This window comes from Aquarana catesbeiana, linkage group LG05, assembly GCF_042186555.1.
Source record: "Aquarana catesbeiana isolate 2022-GZ linkage group LG05, ASM4218655v1, whole genome shotgun sequence".
NCBI classification, from domain to species: Eukaryota; Metazoa; Chordata; class Amphibia; order Anura; family Ranidae; genus Aquarana; species Aquarana catesbeiana.
Window position 1 is genome coordinate 208,759,225 of NC_133328.1, and position 16,950 is coordinate 208,776,174.

At 42.2% G+C, this 16,950-nt stretch overlaps 1 protein-coding gene across 1 annotated transcript in view; it reads right to left on the reverse strand.

The window, feature by feature from the left end:
- LOC141145980 (mediator of RNA polymerase II transcription subunit 1-like) overlaps positions 1-16,950 on the reverse strand; it is a 122,642-nt gene that overhangs the window by 21,770 nt on the left and 83,922 nt on the right. The window contains exon 12 of the mRNA XM_073632765.1: positions 6,604-6,704. Coding sequence (XP_073488866.1) covers positions 6,604-6,704 — 101 coding nt within the window. The remainder of the gene's footprint in view (positions 1-6,603; positions 6,705-16,950) is intronic.

Consider the following 16,950-nt stretch of genomic DNA (forward strand, 5'->3'; position numbering starts at 1 on the left):
TTTCTATCTATTCATCTCTTCAGTCCACACAGGTTGATCTGCGCAGTCAGCTCTGCATAACAAAAAGTAAGTCAAAACTATTTGATCTGTTGCCATGGCACCACTGAATATACTTTCCCTGAATGTTCAGGGAATAAATGTCCCTCAAAAAAGGACCAAAGCCTTCCGTACTTTCCATAACAAGAAGGCTCACATAGTATGCCTCCAAGAAACACACTTCACCAAAGATTCTACTCCAAAATATATTTCTCCTTTTTATCAACAAATTTACACGGCTTCTGCCTGTACCAAGCAAAGGGGAACTCTAATTGCATTTCACCGATCCACACCATTCACCTTATCATCAGAAATTAAAGACCCAGAAGGTAGATACCTGATACTCATGGGTTATATAATGGATACAGCAATCACGGTGATATCCTACTACGCTCCTAACAAACAACCTACACCATTCCTCTCACATATATTACAAGTGATTAATACACACAAAATAGGAACAGTGATAATGTGTGGGGATTCGAACCAGGTCCTCCTCCCATTTCTAGATAAATCACCTTTTACACCATCCAAAATAACCTCTAGATTACCTTTTTCTCAACTTCTTTCCAAATACAATCTGGTAGATTCATGGAGAGAAAGTAACCCAATGAAAAAGAAATTCACTTATTTCTCGCACCCTCATCAAACCTTCACCAGAATAGATCATATTTTTCTAACAATAGGAATGATACCAGAAATTATTGCATCAGATATAATTCCGATTCCGTGGTCTGACCATAATGCAGTATACACAACTATAGCCTCAGCCATACCAAAAGCGCATGACCCAACGTGGTACTTACCGGACATAATGCTCAAACACCCACTACATCAGATGGCCATTGAACAAGCTTTAAAGGAATACATATCAATTAATAATACAACAGACATCTCCCCAATAAAACTGTGGGAAGCTCATAAGCCTGTCTTGCGTGGTACAATACAAAGACAAATGGCACTATCTAAACGGGAACGCAAAAATCTAGCAAAAAAACTAGAACTCAATTTTAATGCAGCCTACATATCATTTCAAGATAATCCATCTCAGAGTACAAAATCTCATCTGGAAAAATCTAGATTGGAATACGATCTATTTCTCACTGAGTCAGTTGATAAATCCCTCAAACGCTCCAAACACAATTTCTACATGAATACAAACAAACCAGGTACATATTTGGCTCAGGCATTAAATTCAACTAACAAATCTTTCAAACCAATACGTTTGAAATTATCAAAAAATGTTTACACTTGTAATCCAGTTAAAATAGTCCATAAATTTCACTCACATCTCGCAACTTTATACAAGACAAACAATTAATTTAATCCTACAGAGGCTGAATCCTTCTTCTCAAAAATAACCTTACCTGAGTTATCTCAGAATCAAAAAAGCAGTTTGGATGAGCCTATAACTATAGATGAAGTTGCTAACACCATAAAAGACCTAAAACTTAACAAAAGACCAGGCCCAGACGGCTACTCGGCTTTATACTATAAAACAAACATTCTCAGAAATACTCTCTCCCATTCTCACTGAAACTTTTAACAAACTTCTAGATGGACATTCTTTTCGGCAAGAAACACTAATGGCAATTGTTTGTATGATCCCAAAACCCCTTTCTGATGATACTTCCTGTGTGAATTATCGGCCTATCTCTCTGTTAAACCTCGATATTAAATTATTAGCAAAAATAATAGCAAAACGCCTCAATAGCATTATAGGAAAATTAATACATAGAGATCAAGTAGGCTTCATGCCAAATAGACAGGCAGGTGATAATATACGCAGGGCAGTGTTATTGGCACATATTGCTAAAAAACGGAAAATCCCTTTATGTTTTCTATCTCTCGATATTAAGAGGGCATTTGACACAGTATCCTGGCAATATATGCAATATTCATTACAAAAATGGGGTTTTGGACCCCACTTTTTAACATGGATCAAAGCATTATATAATAAACCCAAAGCCTATATAAAATATGCTGGATACAAATCTGAAGCCTTTAATATCGAAAGAGGTACCCGACAGGGTTGCCCATTATCTCCCTTATTATTTGCCCTTATACTCGAACCCATGGCCCAATACATCAGAACAAACCAAACTATAACTGGCATTGAAGTAGGAGGTATTACACACAAATTATGTATATTTGCAGACGATATATTACTTTTTCTATCATCACCACAGGTCTCTGGTCCTAACTTAATACCAGCTCTTGATGAATTTGCAGCCCTATCCGGCCTTATGATTAATCCTAAGAAATGCCTAGTGCTTAATATTTCACTCACAAACATGGAATTGATCCCGGCTAGGGCTGCACTCCCATTCACATGGGCAGAAAAATCAATCCCATATCTTGGAATTCATTTAACAGCATCTCATTCTGACTTATTCTCAACCAATTATCCTCCTGTATTAGGACAGATCACAAATCTAATAAAACAATGGTCACAACTTCCTTTATCCTTGATAGGGAAGATTAATGCAATCAAAATGACTATTCTACCCAAATTGCTTTATCTATTCAGAGTCCTCCCTATTCCAATTCCTTCCTATTTTTTGAGAATAGTACAAAAAAGAGCAACTTCGTTTATATGGGGCTCTTCTAAACCACGTATACCTATACACACACTACATCTTCCCAAAAATAAAGGAGGCCTGGGATACCCTAATTTTACTAACTACTACAGAGCAGCACATTTGGCCAGTCTGTCCAAATACCATGCAAAACAGGAAATCCCATTATGGGTATTTATAGAGGCTTCAGAAAATGACCCTCTATTAATATCAAATTTATTATGGCTTGATCCTAAAGACCGCTTTAAAATTCATAATCCCATAACCAAACACTTCTTATCTCTCTGGGATAAACTAAAAACCAAATATCAGTTACAATCTCCACACAATCCTCTCCTTTCTTTTATCAGAAATCCGGCCTTTTATCCGGCATGGATCTACCCAAATTCTTTTAAAGCTTGGACAACATCAGGCATTCAGACACTAAATGACTTCATAGCATCTAAATCATTCCTTTCATTCCCATCGCTTAGAGAAAAATATGATCTACCAAACTCTGAGATATTTAGATATCTCCAAATCAAAAATTTCTATACACCATTCCTAAAGGGGGATACACCATTATCCCAATTATCCATTTTTGAATCAATCTGTACAAAAGATCCATTTGCTAAAGGTACAATTTCATCACTTTATAATCAATTATATGGGAGTAGCAAATCTTAATAGACCCTCTTACGTTCAGAGGTGGGAGGAGGACCTGGGACGAACTTTAGAAGACACGGACTGGTCTAACATATGGCTCACATCTAAGTCATCTTCACCCAAAATCTTAGCACTGGAGACACATTATAAAGTCCTAACTCGCTGGTACCTTGTACCCGCTAGAGTGGCAAAATATTCACCTAATACCTCAGCTCTTTGTTTTCGAGGATGCCCAGAAATAGGCACATATTTACACATATGGTGGACGTGCCCAGTAATCCAAACCTTCTGGAAGGAAGTCTTCGTGATTGCATCTAAAATATTTTAAAAAATAATACAACCAGATCCATATTTAACTTTACTTAATCTAAAACCGGAATGGTTAACACTCTCTCAATTCAAACTTATGATCCAACTAATAACGGCTGCAAAACAAACAGTGGCCAAGGCATGGAAATCTCCTACATTGGTACTAGCAGAAACAATTCACAGAATGAATAATACAATGTCCAATGCTAAGATGGTAGCCATCGATCAAAATCAAATTCCAAAATTTGAAAAACTTTGGCATCCTTGGATAAAACAACAGTTCCTGTCAAACTTCAATGACTCTGTCCTGTTGCCATGGTAACAGATTAAATGACTTACAGAGACACCCATTCTAAGGCTTCAAAGAGAACTAAAAAGAATAATAAACTGACGAGTGGGACAACCTTGTGGACCATACCTCTACCTTTCAACCCTTTTTCTTCTTTCTCTTTCCTTTTCTCCACCTTACGATTAAAGCTCATTATCAGAATTTATTTGACCTATATACACTCTACTTGTAAACAATATGTATAGTAGGTATAAATCATTTAAATACCTACAAAAGTAACTAAGGAAATGATATATATCTTTAATTTAGGTTTACGTGAACCCAATGTTTAATATTTGAAATTTCATGATATTTACCTATATAAACCCTACTGTAAAACAATGAGCTTACTTTATAGATCCTTGTAAACTTACTTTATGTATCTTTATAACATTGTATACTCAAACTTCTTTTGACAAGGAAAGACTGCAGACCACAAATGGTCACCATCAAATTTAACTGAACTTGAGCAGTTCTGCAAAGAAGAGTGGGCAAAAATTGCAAAGTCTAGATGTCAGTGGCAGCTGGTGCTCAAAATGTTTTTTTTTTTTTGGGGGGGGGGGGCGCAAATAAACTGAAAAATTCTGAAAAAAAAAAAAAAATCATCAATTGCAGCCTCACTGTGCCCAAACGAAGCCACTGTGCCCATCGTATGCAGCCACTGTGCCCATCGTGATCAGCCATTGTGACCCCCCCCCCTGCCTGGCACCTACGCTGTCTCGGTGGGGCAGCGGGTGACGGCGGCGAGCGGTGTCCATGTGTCTCTTCCCGTCCTCTCCTCCTGATAGGCGTCCAATCACAGCGCCTGTTTCAGGTGATGGGTAACAGACACGAGCACCTGATTGACGGAGAGGCGGTTCAGTGTTAGAAAAGCGAATATTAATTTGCTGTTCTAACACACCTGCGTGAACTGCGAGCGCCAAGTGTGGCGTTTGCAGGTCACTTTTTTTACTCCTATTAGAGCATATGGCTCTAATCAGGTGCTTCAGAAACACCCCCTCCGCTGTAATTCAGGCGCCCAAAAATAGGGGGTGGCAGCGGTGGCCATGGATGGATTCATGCAATGCATGAATCTATCCATTGGTCATAGAGGCGGTGGCTGGAGAGAGGGGGCGGCGCCTGTGCACCCTTAATGGACGCACCGCCACTGTTAGATGTGCAAAGTTAGTAGAGACATATTCCAACAGACTAAAGGCTGTAATTAAAGTAAAAGGTGGTTCAACAAAATACTGTTAAAAGGATCACCCCCTCAGTGATTCTGTTCTTGATTTTTTTTTCCTTTTTCTGAAAAGTTGGTGTTATATATATCTTTCACTTGTATGTTATAAGTTGCACTGAGTAAATACAGCTGGATAAAACAAAAAACGTGTGTCTTCATTTTAGGCTGCAAAGCAACAAAATGTGAGTTTAAAAAGGAGGGATGGTTCTTTTCTATACCCATTGTATATATAAAAAAAATAAAAAAAAAATAGTAAAACCATTAAAATACATGTAATGGAGTTACCTGCCAAAAAGAATCAGTAATCTGTTCAGCCAGTCTTGTGATACAGACACCTCTGCCAATCATTACATCCAGGTCTTGGACCTCCCAGCAGCTACACAATACATCCTGGTCCATGACACTTCCTAGCCTTTAACTGGTCAATGAAGGAAAAGCAACACACAACTGTGCAGAACCCTGATTGGATCAAAGTGCTTACCAAAAGCAAGACAACATATATATACGTATACTCATTATTGTACCCCTCTGCAGCCCTTCGGCAAACAAACTACCTCCGGCTACAGCCAAATGTTTAAAAATTTCGACTCATTCTTTCAGAGCACCTGCTGCCATTTTTCTTACACCCCAGTTCCTATGTTTTTGTGCATAGTTGATTTGCTTAGCCTTGTTTCCATGTCGGAGGTATGGCTTTTTGTCCACAACTCTTCCATGAAAACCACTTCTGGCCAGAGAAACTGGATGTAACTGGGCCCCACTTGTTTCTGCCAGTTGTGTGCTGATGGCACTGCTGGACATCTTCTGACATCAAAGGGAAGTAAGCATGTTGTGTCTTTCACCTGTTGCATTAAGTTTCCTTGACCAACTACTGTGTCTATTGTCCTTAAAGTTGCCAATTTCTTTGTGATTCTTCAAAAGAGGTTGATGAATTGAATTGATGCTGGTTTGAACCCAACATGGTAGTTACACCAAATTATATTGATTTGATTTAAATTTTTCTTCTGTTCGCTCACTTTGCATTTTCTAAACTGATAGAAATAAACAAGTAAAATATGTTTTTGAAGTATTCCTACTTAACAGCATCTCTTCACACATAAGAGCTTTTTGAAAGCTTGAGGGATTACATTGGTCCCTTTCAAATATTTCAGTCTGCTGAAATTGAAACTTCTAAATATATACAGTAATTATACAAGTTTGAAAGACCTTACTTGTATGATATATCCGTTTACAGTGGAATGATAGACTATTTTTTTTGGGTATGAACAGAATTTGGAAGAGCTAGAACATTATCCATTTTTTTTTGTATTATCCCCGTTAAGATTCCTAGTCACTTCCTGTGCTGGCAACAGCCTTCACATTCTCTTTTAGGACCAAACACCATTACAGGGGCGAGTGAAAACACCCACAATGGGGACAATGGCAATAATAAGAATAATAAATGGCGAAAAAAGTTTTGGCTGGAGTGTCAAAAACAGGGAAAAACATACCACAACAAACTGGATTTCTCTGTGGACTTCTGGCTGTTTAAGTTTTAGGTCAATAAGCAATTCATGCAGTGGTGCCTGTTCTGCTGAAAAAACTGGAATGCCTAAAAGTAAAAGAAAAAGAAAAGCATAATTTACTTACACACACACACACACACACACACACGCACACACACACACACACACACACACACACACAATCCAAAACAAAAAAACATTTTAGCAACTGCTGCTCCAGTTCACTGCTCACGCTTCTGAAACTCATGTCACACAGGACTCTAGTACTCCACATATTCCACTGCCATTCCTTAAGGCTGCATTCACACCCGAGCGTTTTCAGCTTGTAAGACGCCAGAAAAATGCCCAACAAGCAAAATCTCATTCATTTCAATGGCACCTGTTCACATCTGAGCGCTTTGTCACCTGAAGAAAGGGTAAAAGGTTTATCTCTGGTCATCGCATTTGGATTAAAACAACGTTTTTGGACCGAGGAAGATTGTACCCATGTAATGACATGCTATGCATTACCTAAATAAAGCCAATTTTAAAGGGTTTTACACTATTGGTGTTTATCTTTATATTGACACATCCCACTGGACATCTTGCTTCGGGACCGGAGGAGTACCGCTCAGGAGGTGACTGCTGGACAATTCCTCTTGTTCTTTGATGTGAAACAGCAAGCGTGGATGGAACATATAATATACACAAGCCTTATTTGACCCCCCGTAATAGGTGGTCAATACGCTCTGGTAAGAGTACATCCTTTATTATGGTGGTGATTATCATAAGGTGAAGGAATTGAATGAACAATCATTCGTGCACTTTTTATCAAAGTGAAGGCATTACACTGATGTCAGTTGGAAGACACGTGGGACTCATTGTTTTACATTTATATGTATATTTATATTTATAATTTTGTTTAGTGCAACACTTTACTATATATTATTTATGTGATCATATCTCACGTCAGTGGTGCTGCTATTCACAAGTTTAATACGTTTACACAAGCGCAGTTTACTTTCGTTTCCATCTGAAGAAAAACGCCTGAAGCTTAAAAAAGTATATGAGCTTCTTTTTGGGCAGATTACAGGATTTCTGCTTTTTTCATTGGTGACCTTTTGACCTGTGCAAAATTGCACCAAAAAAACTCACAACTTTCTGCCTAAAAACAAAACACTCAGGTGTGAATGCAGCTTAAGTCTTTGCAAGGCATAGACATCCAAATCCCCAAAGCCTTCTCTACAATTACCAGCCAGCTCCTTCTCGAACAAATAATCTTCCAGGGACCCTGGATGCTGTCCAGGTTAGCTTTCTATGCAGGGTGTTTTTCACAACATTCTTATGCCTCTAAATTGAAGACCTCTTTACAAGGCACACTTCGGACCCTCAGCTCAGGGAACATTCTAAAACTCAAGAACATGGGTCAATTGCTCGCTTTACCTCCACACAAGTTCTCAGCATCTTCTTAAAGTGGAGTTCACCTAAAAATGGAACTTCTGTTTTTCGGATTCCTCCCCCCCTCTGGCATCACATTTGGCACCTTTCAAGGGGGAAGGAGGAGCAGATACCTGTACAATCCAGGTATTTGCTCCCACTTCCGGACATAGATCGCCGCAGCTATCTACGCCATGTCTGGTCCCCTCTCTGCCCCCCCCCTCACTTTCTGATTGCCTTAATGAAGATGCCTGCACCTCCACCCGGGAGCCGAGGGACAGATCAGCTTCGGGTGAGGACATCGCGGGCGCCCTGGGCAGGTAAGTGTCCATATATTAAAAGTCAGCAGCTGCAGTAATTGTAGCTGCTGACTTTTAATTTTTATTTTTTTCGTCGGAACTCCGCTTTAAGCATTACAACTAGGTCCAGCATCTGTCACTAAAATAGACTAATATTTAATTCAGGCGTCTTCATTACAATGTTTTTGGAGCAATAACTTTGGCACACTTTACCAAATGCCCAACTTTATTGCAGCAATCCTTAAAAAAAAAAAAAAAAAAAAAAAAAAAAAAAGGGGAGATTATCCAGCAAATGAGAAGACCATAAATTGTGTGGCACATTAGATGAAGACTGAGGCCCACAAACCTCCTGACAGACATACATCACTGACAGCATACTAGTGCAACAGTGTAAGGTCGAGGGTCCATCACTAGAAAAGCAGAAACCAGTTATACAACCTTGAACCACATCACTATAGACTACCTAAACACCCAGTTGCACATATAGTCATCCCTAAAGGGGAAGCATCTAAACCAAGCTGAAGGGGCATACTAGGTTCATCCCCCCAAAATTAGGTGTGCGTGGAGTGGAGGGACAGCCAACCTCAGCTGCAAGCTGAACGTTCCTCATATATTCCAGTTAAGTATCTATTAGAGGTCTGGTGCGATGGAAATTCCACAACTGCTTGTAGAGTCAAAGAAAATGGCACTGTTCCAACCCTCCAAGCACTCCACTCCTTCATACATAGCTCAGTATAGTCCAAAAGCAAAAAGCCCACTTGTCTTCACTGACAAAATTTTACCCTACGTTCACACCTATGCGTTTAGTGTGTTTCTAAGTTTGCAGAAATGCACTACAGTCCATTTAACATGGTTTCCTATGGTACTAGTTCACATCTATGCGTTTTGCGGCTGATGCATTTTTGGAAAGGGTCGGGGACTTTTTACTCGCGATTTGCGGCTAATAGACTTCAATGGAGCTGCACCAGAAACGCAAGTGGTGCATTCTTGATGCAATTATTTTTGATGTGTTTTGCGGTTCTTTTTTTTTTTCCACTGTATAGAGCTGGTTGCTAAACAGGGGGCCGGGGAGCCGGCCGCCACATCCTTGGCAACTGATGAGTCATTAGCTGTCAGTGGGGTTCCCCCACTGATAGCTGAACATAAAAATATATATATATATATATATATATATATATATATATATATATATATATATATATATATATATATATATATATATATATATATATATATATATATATATATATATATATATATATATATATATATCTCAGGCAAAAAGAATTAGCAAAAAAAAAAAAATGAACCGGCGCGGGGGTCCCCCAGGTCCATATACCAGGCCCTTCAGGTCTAGTATGGATTCCGGGGGGACCAACCACACACACACACACACAATAAAATTTTAAAAAACATTGTGGGGCCTCCCCCAAAATTCATACCAGACCCTTATCCAAGCATGCTGCCAGGTCAGGAAAGGGAGGGGATGAGCGAGCGCCCCCCCCCCCCAACCATAACAAGCCACATGCCCTCAACATGGGGGGTTAGTGCTTTGGGGAAGGGGGGTTCTGTGCCCCCACCCCAAAGCACCTTGCCCCCAAGTTGATGAGGACAAGGGCACCTTCCCAACAACCCTAGCCGGTGGTTGTCGGGGTCTGCAGGTGGGGGGGCTTATCGAAATCTGGAAGCCCCCCCCTTTAAGAAGGGGGCCCCCAGATCCCACCTCCCCATGTGAATGGGTAGCAGGTACATCGCACCCCTACCCATTCACCAAAAAAAGCAGTGAAATGCAATAAAAACACAAGAGCTGGTTTTTAACAATTCCTTTATTAATAGCTCTGTCTTCTCTAGCCGTCTCTTACGTAGTTACATAGTTAGTCAGGTTGAAAAAAGACACAAGTCCATCAAGTTCAACCAAAAAAATAAAATAAATACAATCCTATATACACACAAACCTACACTCACAGTTGATCCAGAGGAAGGCAAAAAACCCCAGCAAAGCATGATCCAATTTGCTACAGCAGGGGAAAAAAATTCCTTCCTGATTCCCAGAGAGGCAATCGGATTTTCCCTGGATCAACTTTACCTATAAAATGTTAGTACCCAGTTATATTGTGTACATTTAGGAAAGAATCCAGGCCTTTTTTTTAAAGCAATCGACTGAGCTTGCTAGAACCACCTATGGAGAGAGAGTCTATTCCACAATTTCACAGCTCTTACTGTGAAGAAACCTTTCTGTATTTGGAGATGAAATCTTTTTTCCTCTAGATGCAAAGAGTGCCCCCTAGTCCTCTGCACTGGCCTTAAAGTGAATAACTCAACACCAAGTTCACGATATGGACCACTTATGTATTTGTACATGTTGATCATATCCCTCTTTAATCTTCTCTTCTCAAGAGGTTAAAGATTCAGTTCCTCTAATCTTCCCTCATTGCTGAGCTCCTCCATGCCTCTTATCAGTTTGGCTGCCCTTCTCTGCACTGTCTCCAGTTCCCCAATATCCTTTGAGAACTGGTGCCCAAAACTCAACTGCATAATCCAGATGAGGTCTTGCTAATGATTTGTACAACAGCAAAATGATCTCTCTCTCTGGAGTCCATACCTCTCTTAATAAATGAAAGGACTTTGCACGCTTTGGAAACTCGATCTTCCCGTCATCTTCTTCTTCCCGCTGTCTCCTCCTCGAGCTATCTCTTCCCGCCGTCTTCTCCTCGAGCCGTCTCTTCCTGCCGCCACCGTCTCTTCCCGCTGCCGTCTTCTTCGCCGCCGGTCACAAGGTGCGGGCTATGCAGGTAATGTCATCGGATGGCCATGCCCCATTGCTATACAAGAGTTGTCAGAGAGTGGGCAACAACAAAACAGATGAAGATGTCAACAGAACAAGGAGCAGCTTTTTTTTATTTTTTTTTAGCAGGTAACCGGCAGCGAGGAAGACAGCAGCGGCAAGAGATGACGGTGGCGGGAAGAGACAGCTCGAGGAGAAGACGGCGGGAAGGAGAAGATGACAGGAAGAGACGGCTAGAGAAGACAGAGCTATTAATAAAGGATTTGTCAAAAACCAGCTCTTGTGTTTTTATTACATTTCACTGCTTTTTTGGTGAATGGGTACGATGTACCTGATACCCATTCACATGGGGGGGGGTGAAATCTGGAGGCCCCCCTTCTTAAAGGGGGGCTTCTAGATTCCGATAAGCCCCCCCGCCCTCAGACCCAACAACCACCAGCTAAGGCTGTCGGGAAGAGGCCCTTGTCCTCATCAACATGGGGGCAAGGTGCTTTGCGGTGAGGGGCGCAGAGCCCCCATTGCCCCAAAGCAACCAACCCCCCTATGTTGAGGGCATGCGGCTTGGTATGGTTCGGGGGGGGGGGGGGCAAATGCTCGCTCATCCCCTCCCTTTTCTGACCTGCCGGGCAACATGTTTGGATAAGGGTACCATTTTTTTAAAATGTTGGCATGGGGGTCCCCTCCAAATCCATACTAGACCTGAAGGGCCTGGTATGGACCTGGGTTTTTTGCCAGAAATTTTTTTTTTTTTTTTACATTTCAGCTTTCAGCAGGGAAGCCCACTGACAGCTGACGACACATTGGTTGCTAAGGACACGTCGGCCAGCTTCCCGGGCCCCCTCCTTAGCAACCAGCTATATACAGTGCCTTTAACAGAGAAAAAAAAAATAATTAAAAAAAAACCGCAAAATGCACTGAAAAACGTGCCTGAAAAGCGCAGCCACATGTGAACCTAGGACTTAATCAGCTGACAACTTCAGCACATGATCCCACCCCTCTATTATTAAGCCTGTCAGACGGAACATAGTCTTAAAAACTAAATACCAGTAATATTTTGAATCTTCTGGATTAAAGACAACAACATTGGCTCTGGGTGTGCAAATGTTAAGAAGAAACAGGCAGGCAATGCCATGGTGGACTCTTCTGTGAATGTCGACAATCCATGAATGCTGTAAAAAAAAAAATGGAAATAAAAAACGCAGTATAGAAATCATAAAAACTACATTTTTTATAATGCTTTTTGTGCTTTGTTACATTGCAGAAGATTATTATTACCTATAGCTGGCAACCGTTACAAAATACTGTATAGTAATGTAAAGTGTACCCGTGGGACATTCAAGAGAACAAGATACGATGCATATATATTCACCACCTGTATTATTCTACAATGAAAGCACAAAATGTGCTCTTGGGAGCTAGATTCATGTTTAGCATTCCTGTTCCAGTTAGTAGACAGTAATGTGTGCTGTATAAATGACATATGTCAAAGTGGCTCATGAAACAGAATGGATTTGCTGTAGCTTTTAGGTTCTGGGTTCAGTTCCCAAGGGTGCATGTTTAGGTTCAACCCTCCAGTCATCATATTTGTGTCAATTCTGTCTGGATGTTACATGGGTATTTTAAACGCTTCCAAGTCCAGACACTTTCACCCCTTCCAGTCCAGGACAATTTTCAGCTTTCAGCGTTGTCACACTTTGAAAGCCAATTACTCTGGCATGCAACACTGTACCCAAATGAATTTTTTAGCACTTTTTTTTTTTTAATTCTTAGACAGATAGCACTTCATTTTGGTAGTATTTAACCACTTTAAGACCAGCCACCGTCACTATATTGCGGCAGGTTGGTTCTCCTGGGTGAATCGCCGTAGGTGTACTTCAGTCACTTTAAGAGTGATAGGGGGGCGCTACGCTGGAGCCGATGCGGGTGGCCGCGATGTCCCCCGGCCACCCCCCATTGCTCCACAGAGAGCCAGAAAGGGGATCTGTCAATGTAAACAGACAGATCCCCGTTCTGACAGGGGAGGAGAGACAGATCTGCTGTTCCTAGTGATTAGGAACAGCAATCACTCTCCTCCTTCAGTCAGTCCCATCCACCCACCCCCCCAGTTAGAAAACCTCTCAGGGAACACATTTAACCCCTTGATCGCATCCTAGTATTAACCCCTTCCCTGCCAGTGACATTTACACAGTAATCAATGCATTTTTATAGTACTGATCGCTGTATAGGTGTCAATGGTCCCAAAAATGTGTCAAAAGTGTCCGGTCTGTCCGCCACAATGTCGCAGTTCCACAAAAAAAAAAAAAATAATAATAATAATTCGCAGATCGCCTCCATTACTAGTAAAAAAGAAATAAATATATAAAAATGCCATAAATCTATCCCCTATTTTGTAGACACTATAACTTTTGCGCAAACCAATTAATATACGCTTATTGCGATTTTTTTTTACCAAAAATATGTAGAAGAATGCATATTGGCCTAAACTGATGAAGAAATTGGTTTTACATTTTTTGGAGGATATTTATTATAGCAAAAAGTAAAAAAATTAAAGTTACGTACCGGTAACGTCTTTTCCTGTAGTCTTTCAGGACAGCCACAATAGAGAGATAGTCTCCTCCCCTTCCTCTGGAAACACTGCGCCAGCCCATAAAATTCTCTCCTCCCCTGCCGGACCTCAGTTCTTTCAAGAGTACCTCCGGCCAGCTGGGGAGACACAAGAACACATTAATAACATACCAATCAATATCATTACCATATTGCGTTCTGGTCTTTAATAAACCCCCCCAAGCTTAGGGTGGGTAACTAGGGCTGTCCTGAAAGACTACAGGAAAAAACGTTACCGGTACGTAACTTTAATTTTCCCTTTTCGTCATTTCAGGACAGCCACAATAGAGAGGATAATCGAGCACTTACCAATTACCAATTACCAATTCTCCTTCCCTGCTAAAGAATATGCCTGCCCAATAGCTAATCTAAGCCACCTGGCAATCGTGCGTCTGGACACTCTGAGACCCTTTCTGGCCCCAGAAAACAAAATAAATAGAGAATCAGACTTCCTTATTGTTTTAGTCATCTCTAGGTATTGTAGGATACACCTCCTTACATCTAAAAAATGAAATTTTAGTTCCCTTTCACCTGAAGGATTGGGACAAAACGAGGGTAGGACTATTTCCTGGCTTCTGTGAAAGCCTGACGCCACTTTAGGCAAAAAAGCTGGATCAGTCTTAAGGACTATCCTGTCTGGCAAAATAAGACAAAAAGGAGGTCTAATTGATAACGCCTCAATTTCGCTGACCCTCCTGGCAGTTGTCACTGCTACTAAAAATACTGTTTTTAGGGTAAGCTCCCTTAACAGGCACTTGTCCAATGGCTCAAAGGGATTTCCCGTAAGGCTCTGTAAAACCAGAGATAGGTCCCACCCGGGAAAGGGAGGACCCCTGGCAGGTCTCTGTCTTGACAGTGCCTTAAAGAATCTGACCACCCATGGATTGGTAGCCAGAGACTTCTCCAGATAAGCACTGAGTGCTGAAACCTGACTTTTAAGGGTACCTACAGATAAACCCTTGTCCGCTCCACACTGCAGAAACTCCAACACAGCTACGGGACTCTGCACCGAGAAGGAGTTTTCTATGCACCATTTGTTGAAAAGGAGCCAGACCTTTTTGTAAATCCTACGTGTCTCCTTTTTCCTACTGTTGAGGAGGGTAGAGATTAAGCTCTCTGAAAACCCCTTGGATCTTAATATACCCTCCTCAGTAGCCAGGCCGCTAATTTCCACTGCTGCACCTGTGGGCAGAGGACTGGACCCTGCGACAGAAGATCCTTTCGAGGTGGAAGGAAAAGGGGCGGCTCCGCTGCTAACTGACTGAGGATTGAAAACCATGCCCTTTTCGGCCAATGTGGAGCTACTAGAATGAGAGAGGTGCTCTCTAGTTGAAACTTCCTCAGAACCGCCGGTAACAGCACCGGAGGAGGGAAGGCGTAGCATGTCCTGAAATGCCAATTCTGAGATAATGCGTCCACCCCCAGTGCTCCTTCCCCTGCATTTAGGGAGAAAAACCAGGGGGTTTTCGCGTTGTCTTTTGAAGCGAAAAGATCCACTTCCGGGGGTCCCCATTTCTTGGATATGAGATTGAAGACCTCCTGGTTGAGGGCCCAATCTCCCTCCTTTAGACTCCTCCGGCTGAGGAAATCTGCGATTATATTCCTCTCCCCTCTCAAAAAAACCGCTGAGAGTGAGAGGGTGTTGGACTCGGCCCAGCTTAGAATATCCTTTGCTAGGGCCAACAGACTTCCGCTCCTGGTGCCTTCCTGCTTGTTTATATAGGCCACGGTGGATGAGTTGTCCGACCGTACCTGTACATGGTGGCCCTGGAGTTCCTTTTTGAAAAATCTGAGGGCTAGGCCTACTGCCCTCAGCTCTTTCCAGTTGGAAGACCTTCGCAGTTCGTCGCCCTTCCATGTGCCCTGCGCTAGAAGGGATCCCAAATGTGCCCCCCAGCCTTTGCCACTTGCGTCCGTGGTTACGATCTGCGGGACTGGGATAAGCCACAGACGTCCCTGTGACAAGTTCACTTCCTTCCTCCACCACCAAAGAGATCTTTTTATTTGATGGGGAACCTGTACTAAGGTGTCTAGATCCCTCTGACTGTGGTCCCATACTCTTAGTACATATGACTGCAGGGGACGAAAATGTAATCCTGCCCACTGCACCGATGGAAGAGTAGACGTTAGAAGGCCTAACGTTGACATTATGGACCTTTTTGACACCAGATGGTTGCACTGGAGGGAGAAAACTGCTCTGTCCAGCTTTAGAATCTTTTCCCTTGGAAGGAAAACTCTCAACAGCGTAGTGTCCAGCAGGTATCCCAGGTACACAATGCGCTGTGAGGGAATGAGACTGGACTTTTCTAAGTTCAGCAGCCACCCCAACCCTGTTAGTACCCGCTTTGTTAGATCGAGGTCCTTGATCAACTGTTCTGGGGATACTGCAAATAGGAGCAGGTCGTCCAGATAGGCTATGACTGACACCCCCTGGAGTCGCAGGAAGGCCAACGCCTCTGCCAGTACCTTTGTGAATATGCGGGGCGAGGAGGATAGCCCGAAAGGCAGTGCTTGAAACTGTAGATGCAGTATTGTACCTTTCAGGTCTATTGCTAACCGGAGAAACTTTTGGGAGGTTTCTGCGATACGGACGTGTAAATATGCGTCTCTGAGGTCCAGAGACACCATGTAACCGTTGTGTGGCAGCAGGGCCCTGACCGTAAAAATTGACTCCATGCGGAATCTTTTGTAGCAAATTGACCTGTTTAAGGGTTTTAAATTCAGAATCAACCTGAATTTCCCTGAGGGTTTTTTCACCACAAATACGTGGGAATAGAACCCTTCTCCTTCCTGCCCCTTTGGTACTCTGTGAACTACGTTCTGAATCTCCAGTTCCTTCAGGGCGTCTACCAAAGCTTCGGCCCTTGCTGTGCAGGTGGAAAGCTGCGTAACAAGGAACCTTTGCAGGGGGGGCTTTGAGAATTCCAAGAGATACCCCCTTTTAATGACCCCCAGGATAAATCGATTGGGTGAGAGGGTCTCCCACTGTGGAAGGAAGGCCCCCAGTCTTCCTCCCACCGTGCCTAGAGAGTCATTGATCTTTGCGGGCTTTCTCAGGAGGGCGAAAAATCGCCCTTCCTCTGCCCTTGCCTCTTTGGTCCCAAGTTTTCCTCCCTCGTTTGGGAGATTCCTTGCCTTTTTTCGGACGAAACCCCTTCCTTGCCTGAGCTGGGGCTTTCCGTTTAAGCGGAAAGGACTTCTTTTTGTCCGCTGTAAGGTCTAAGACCG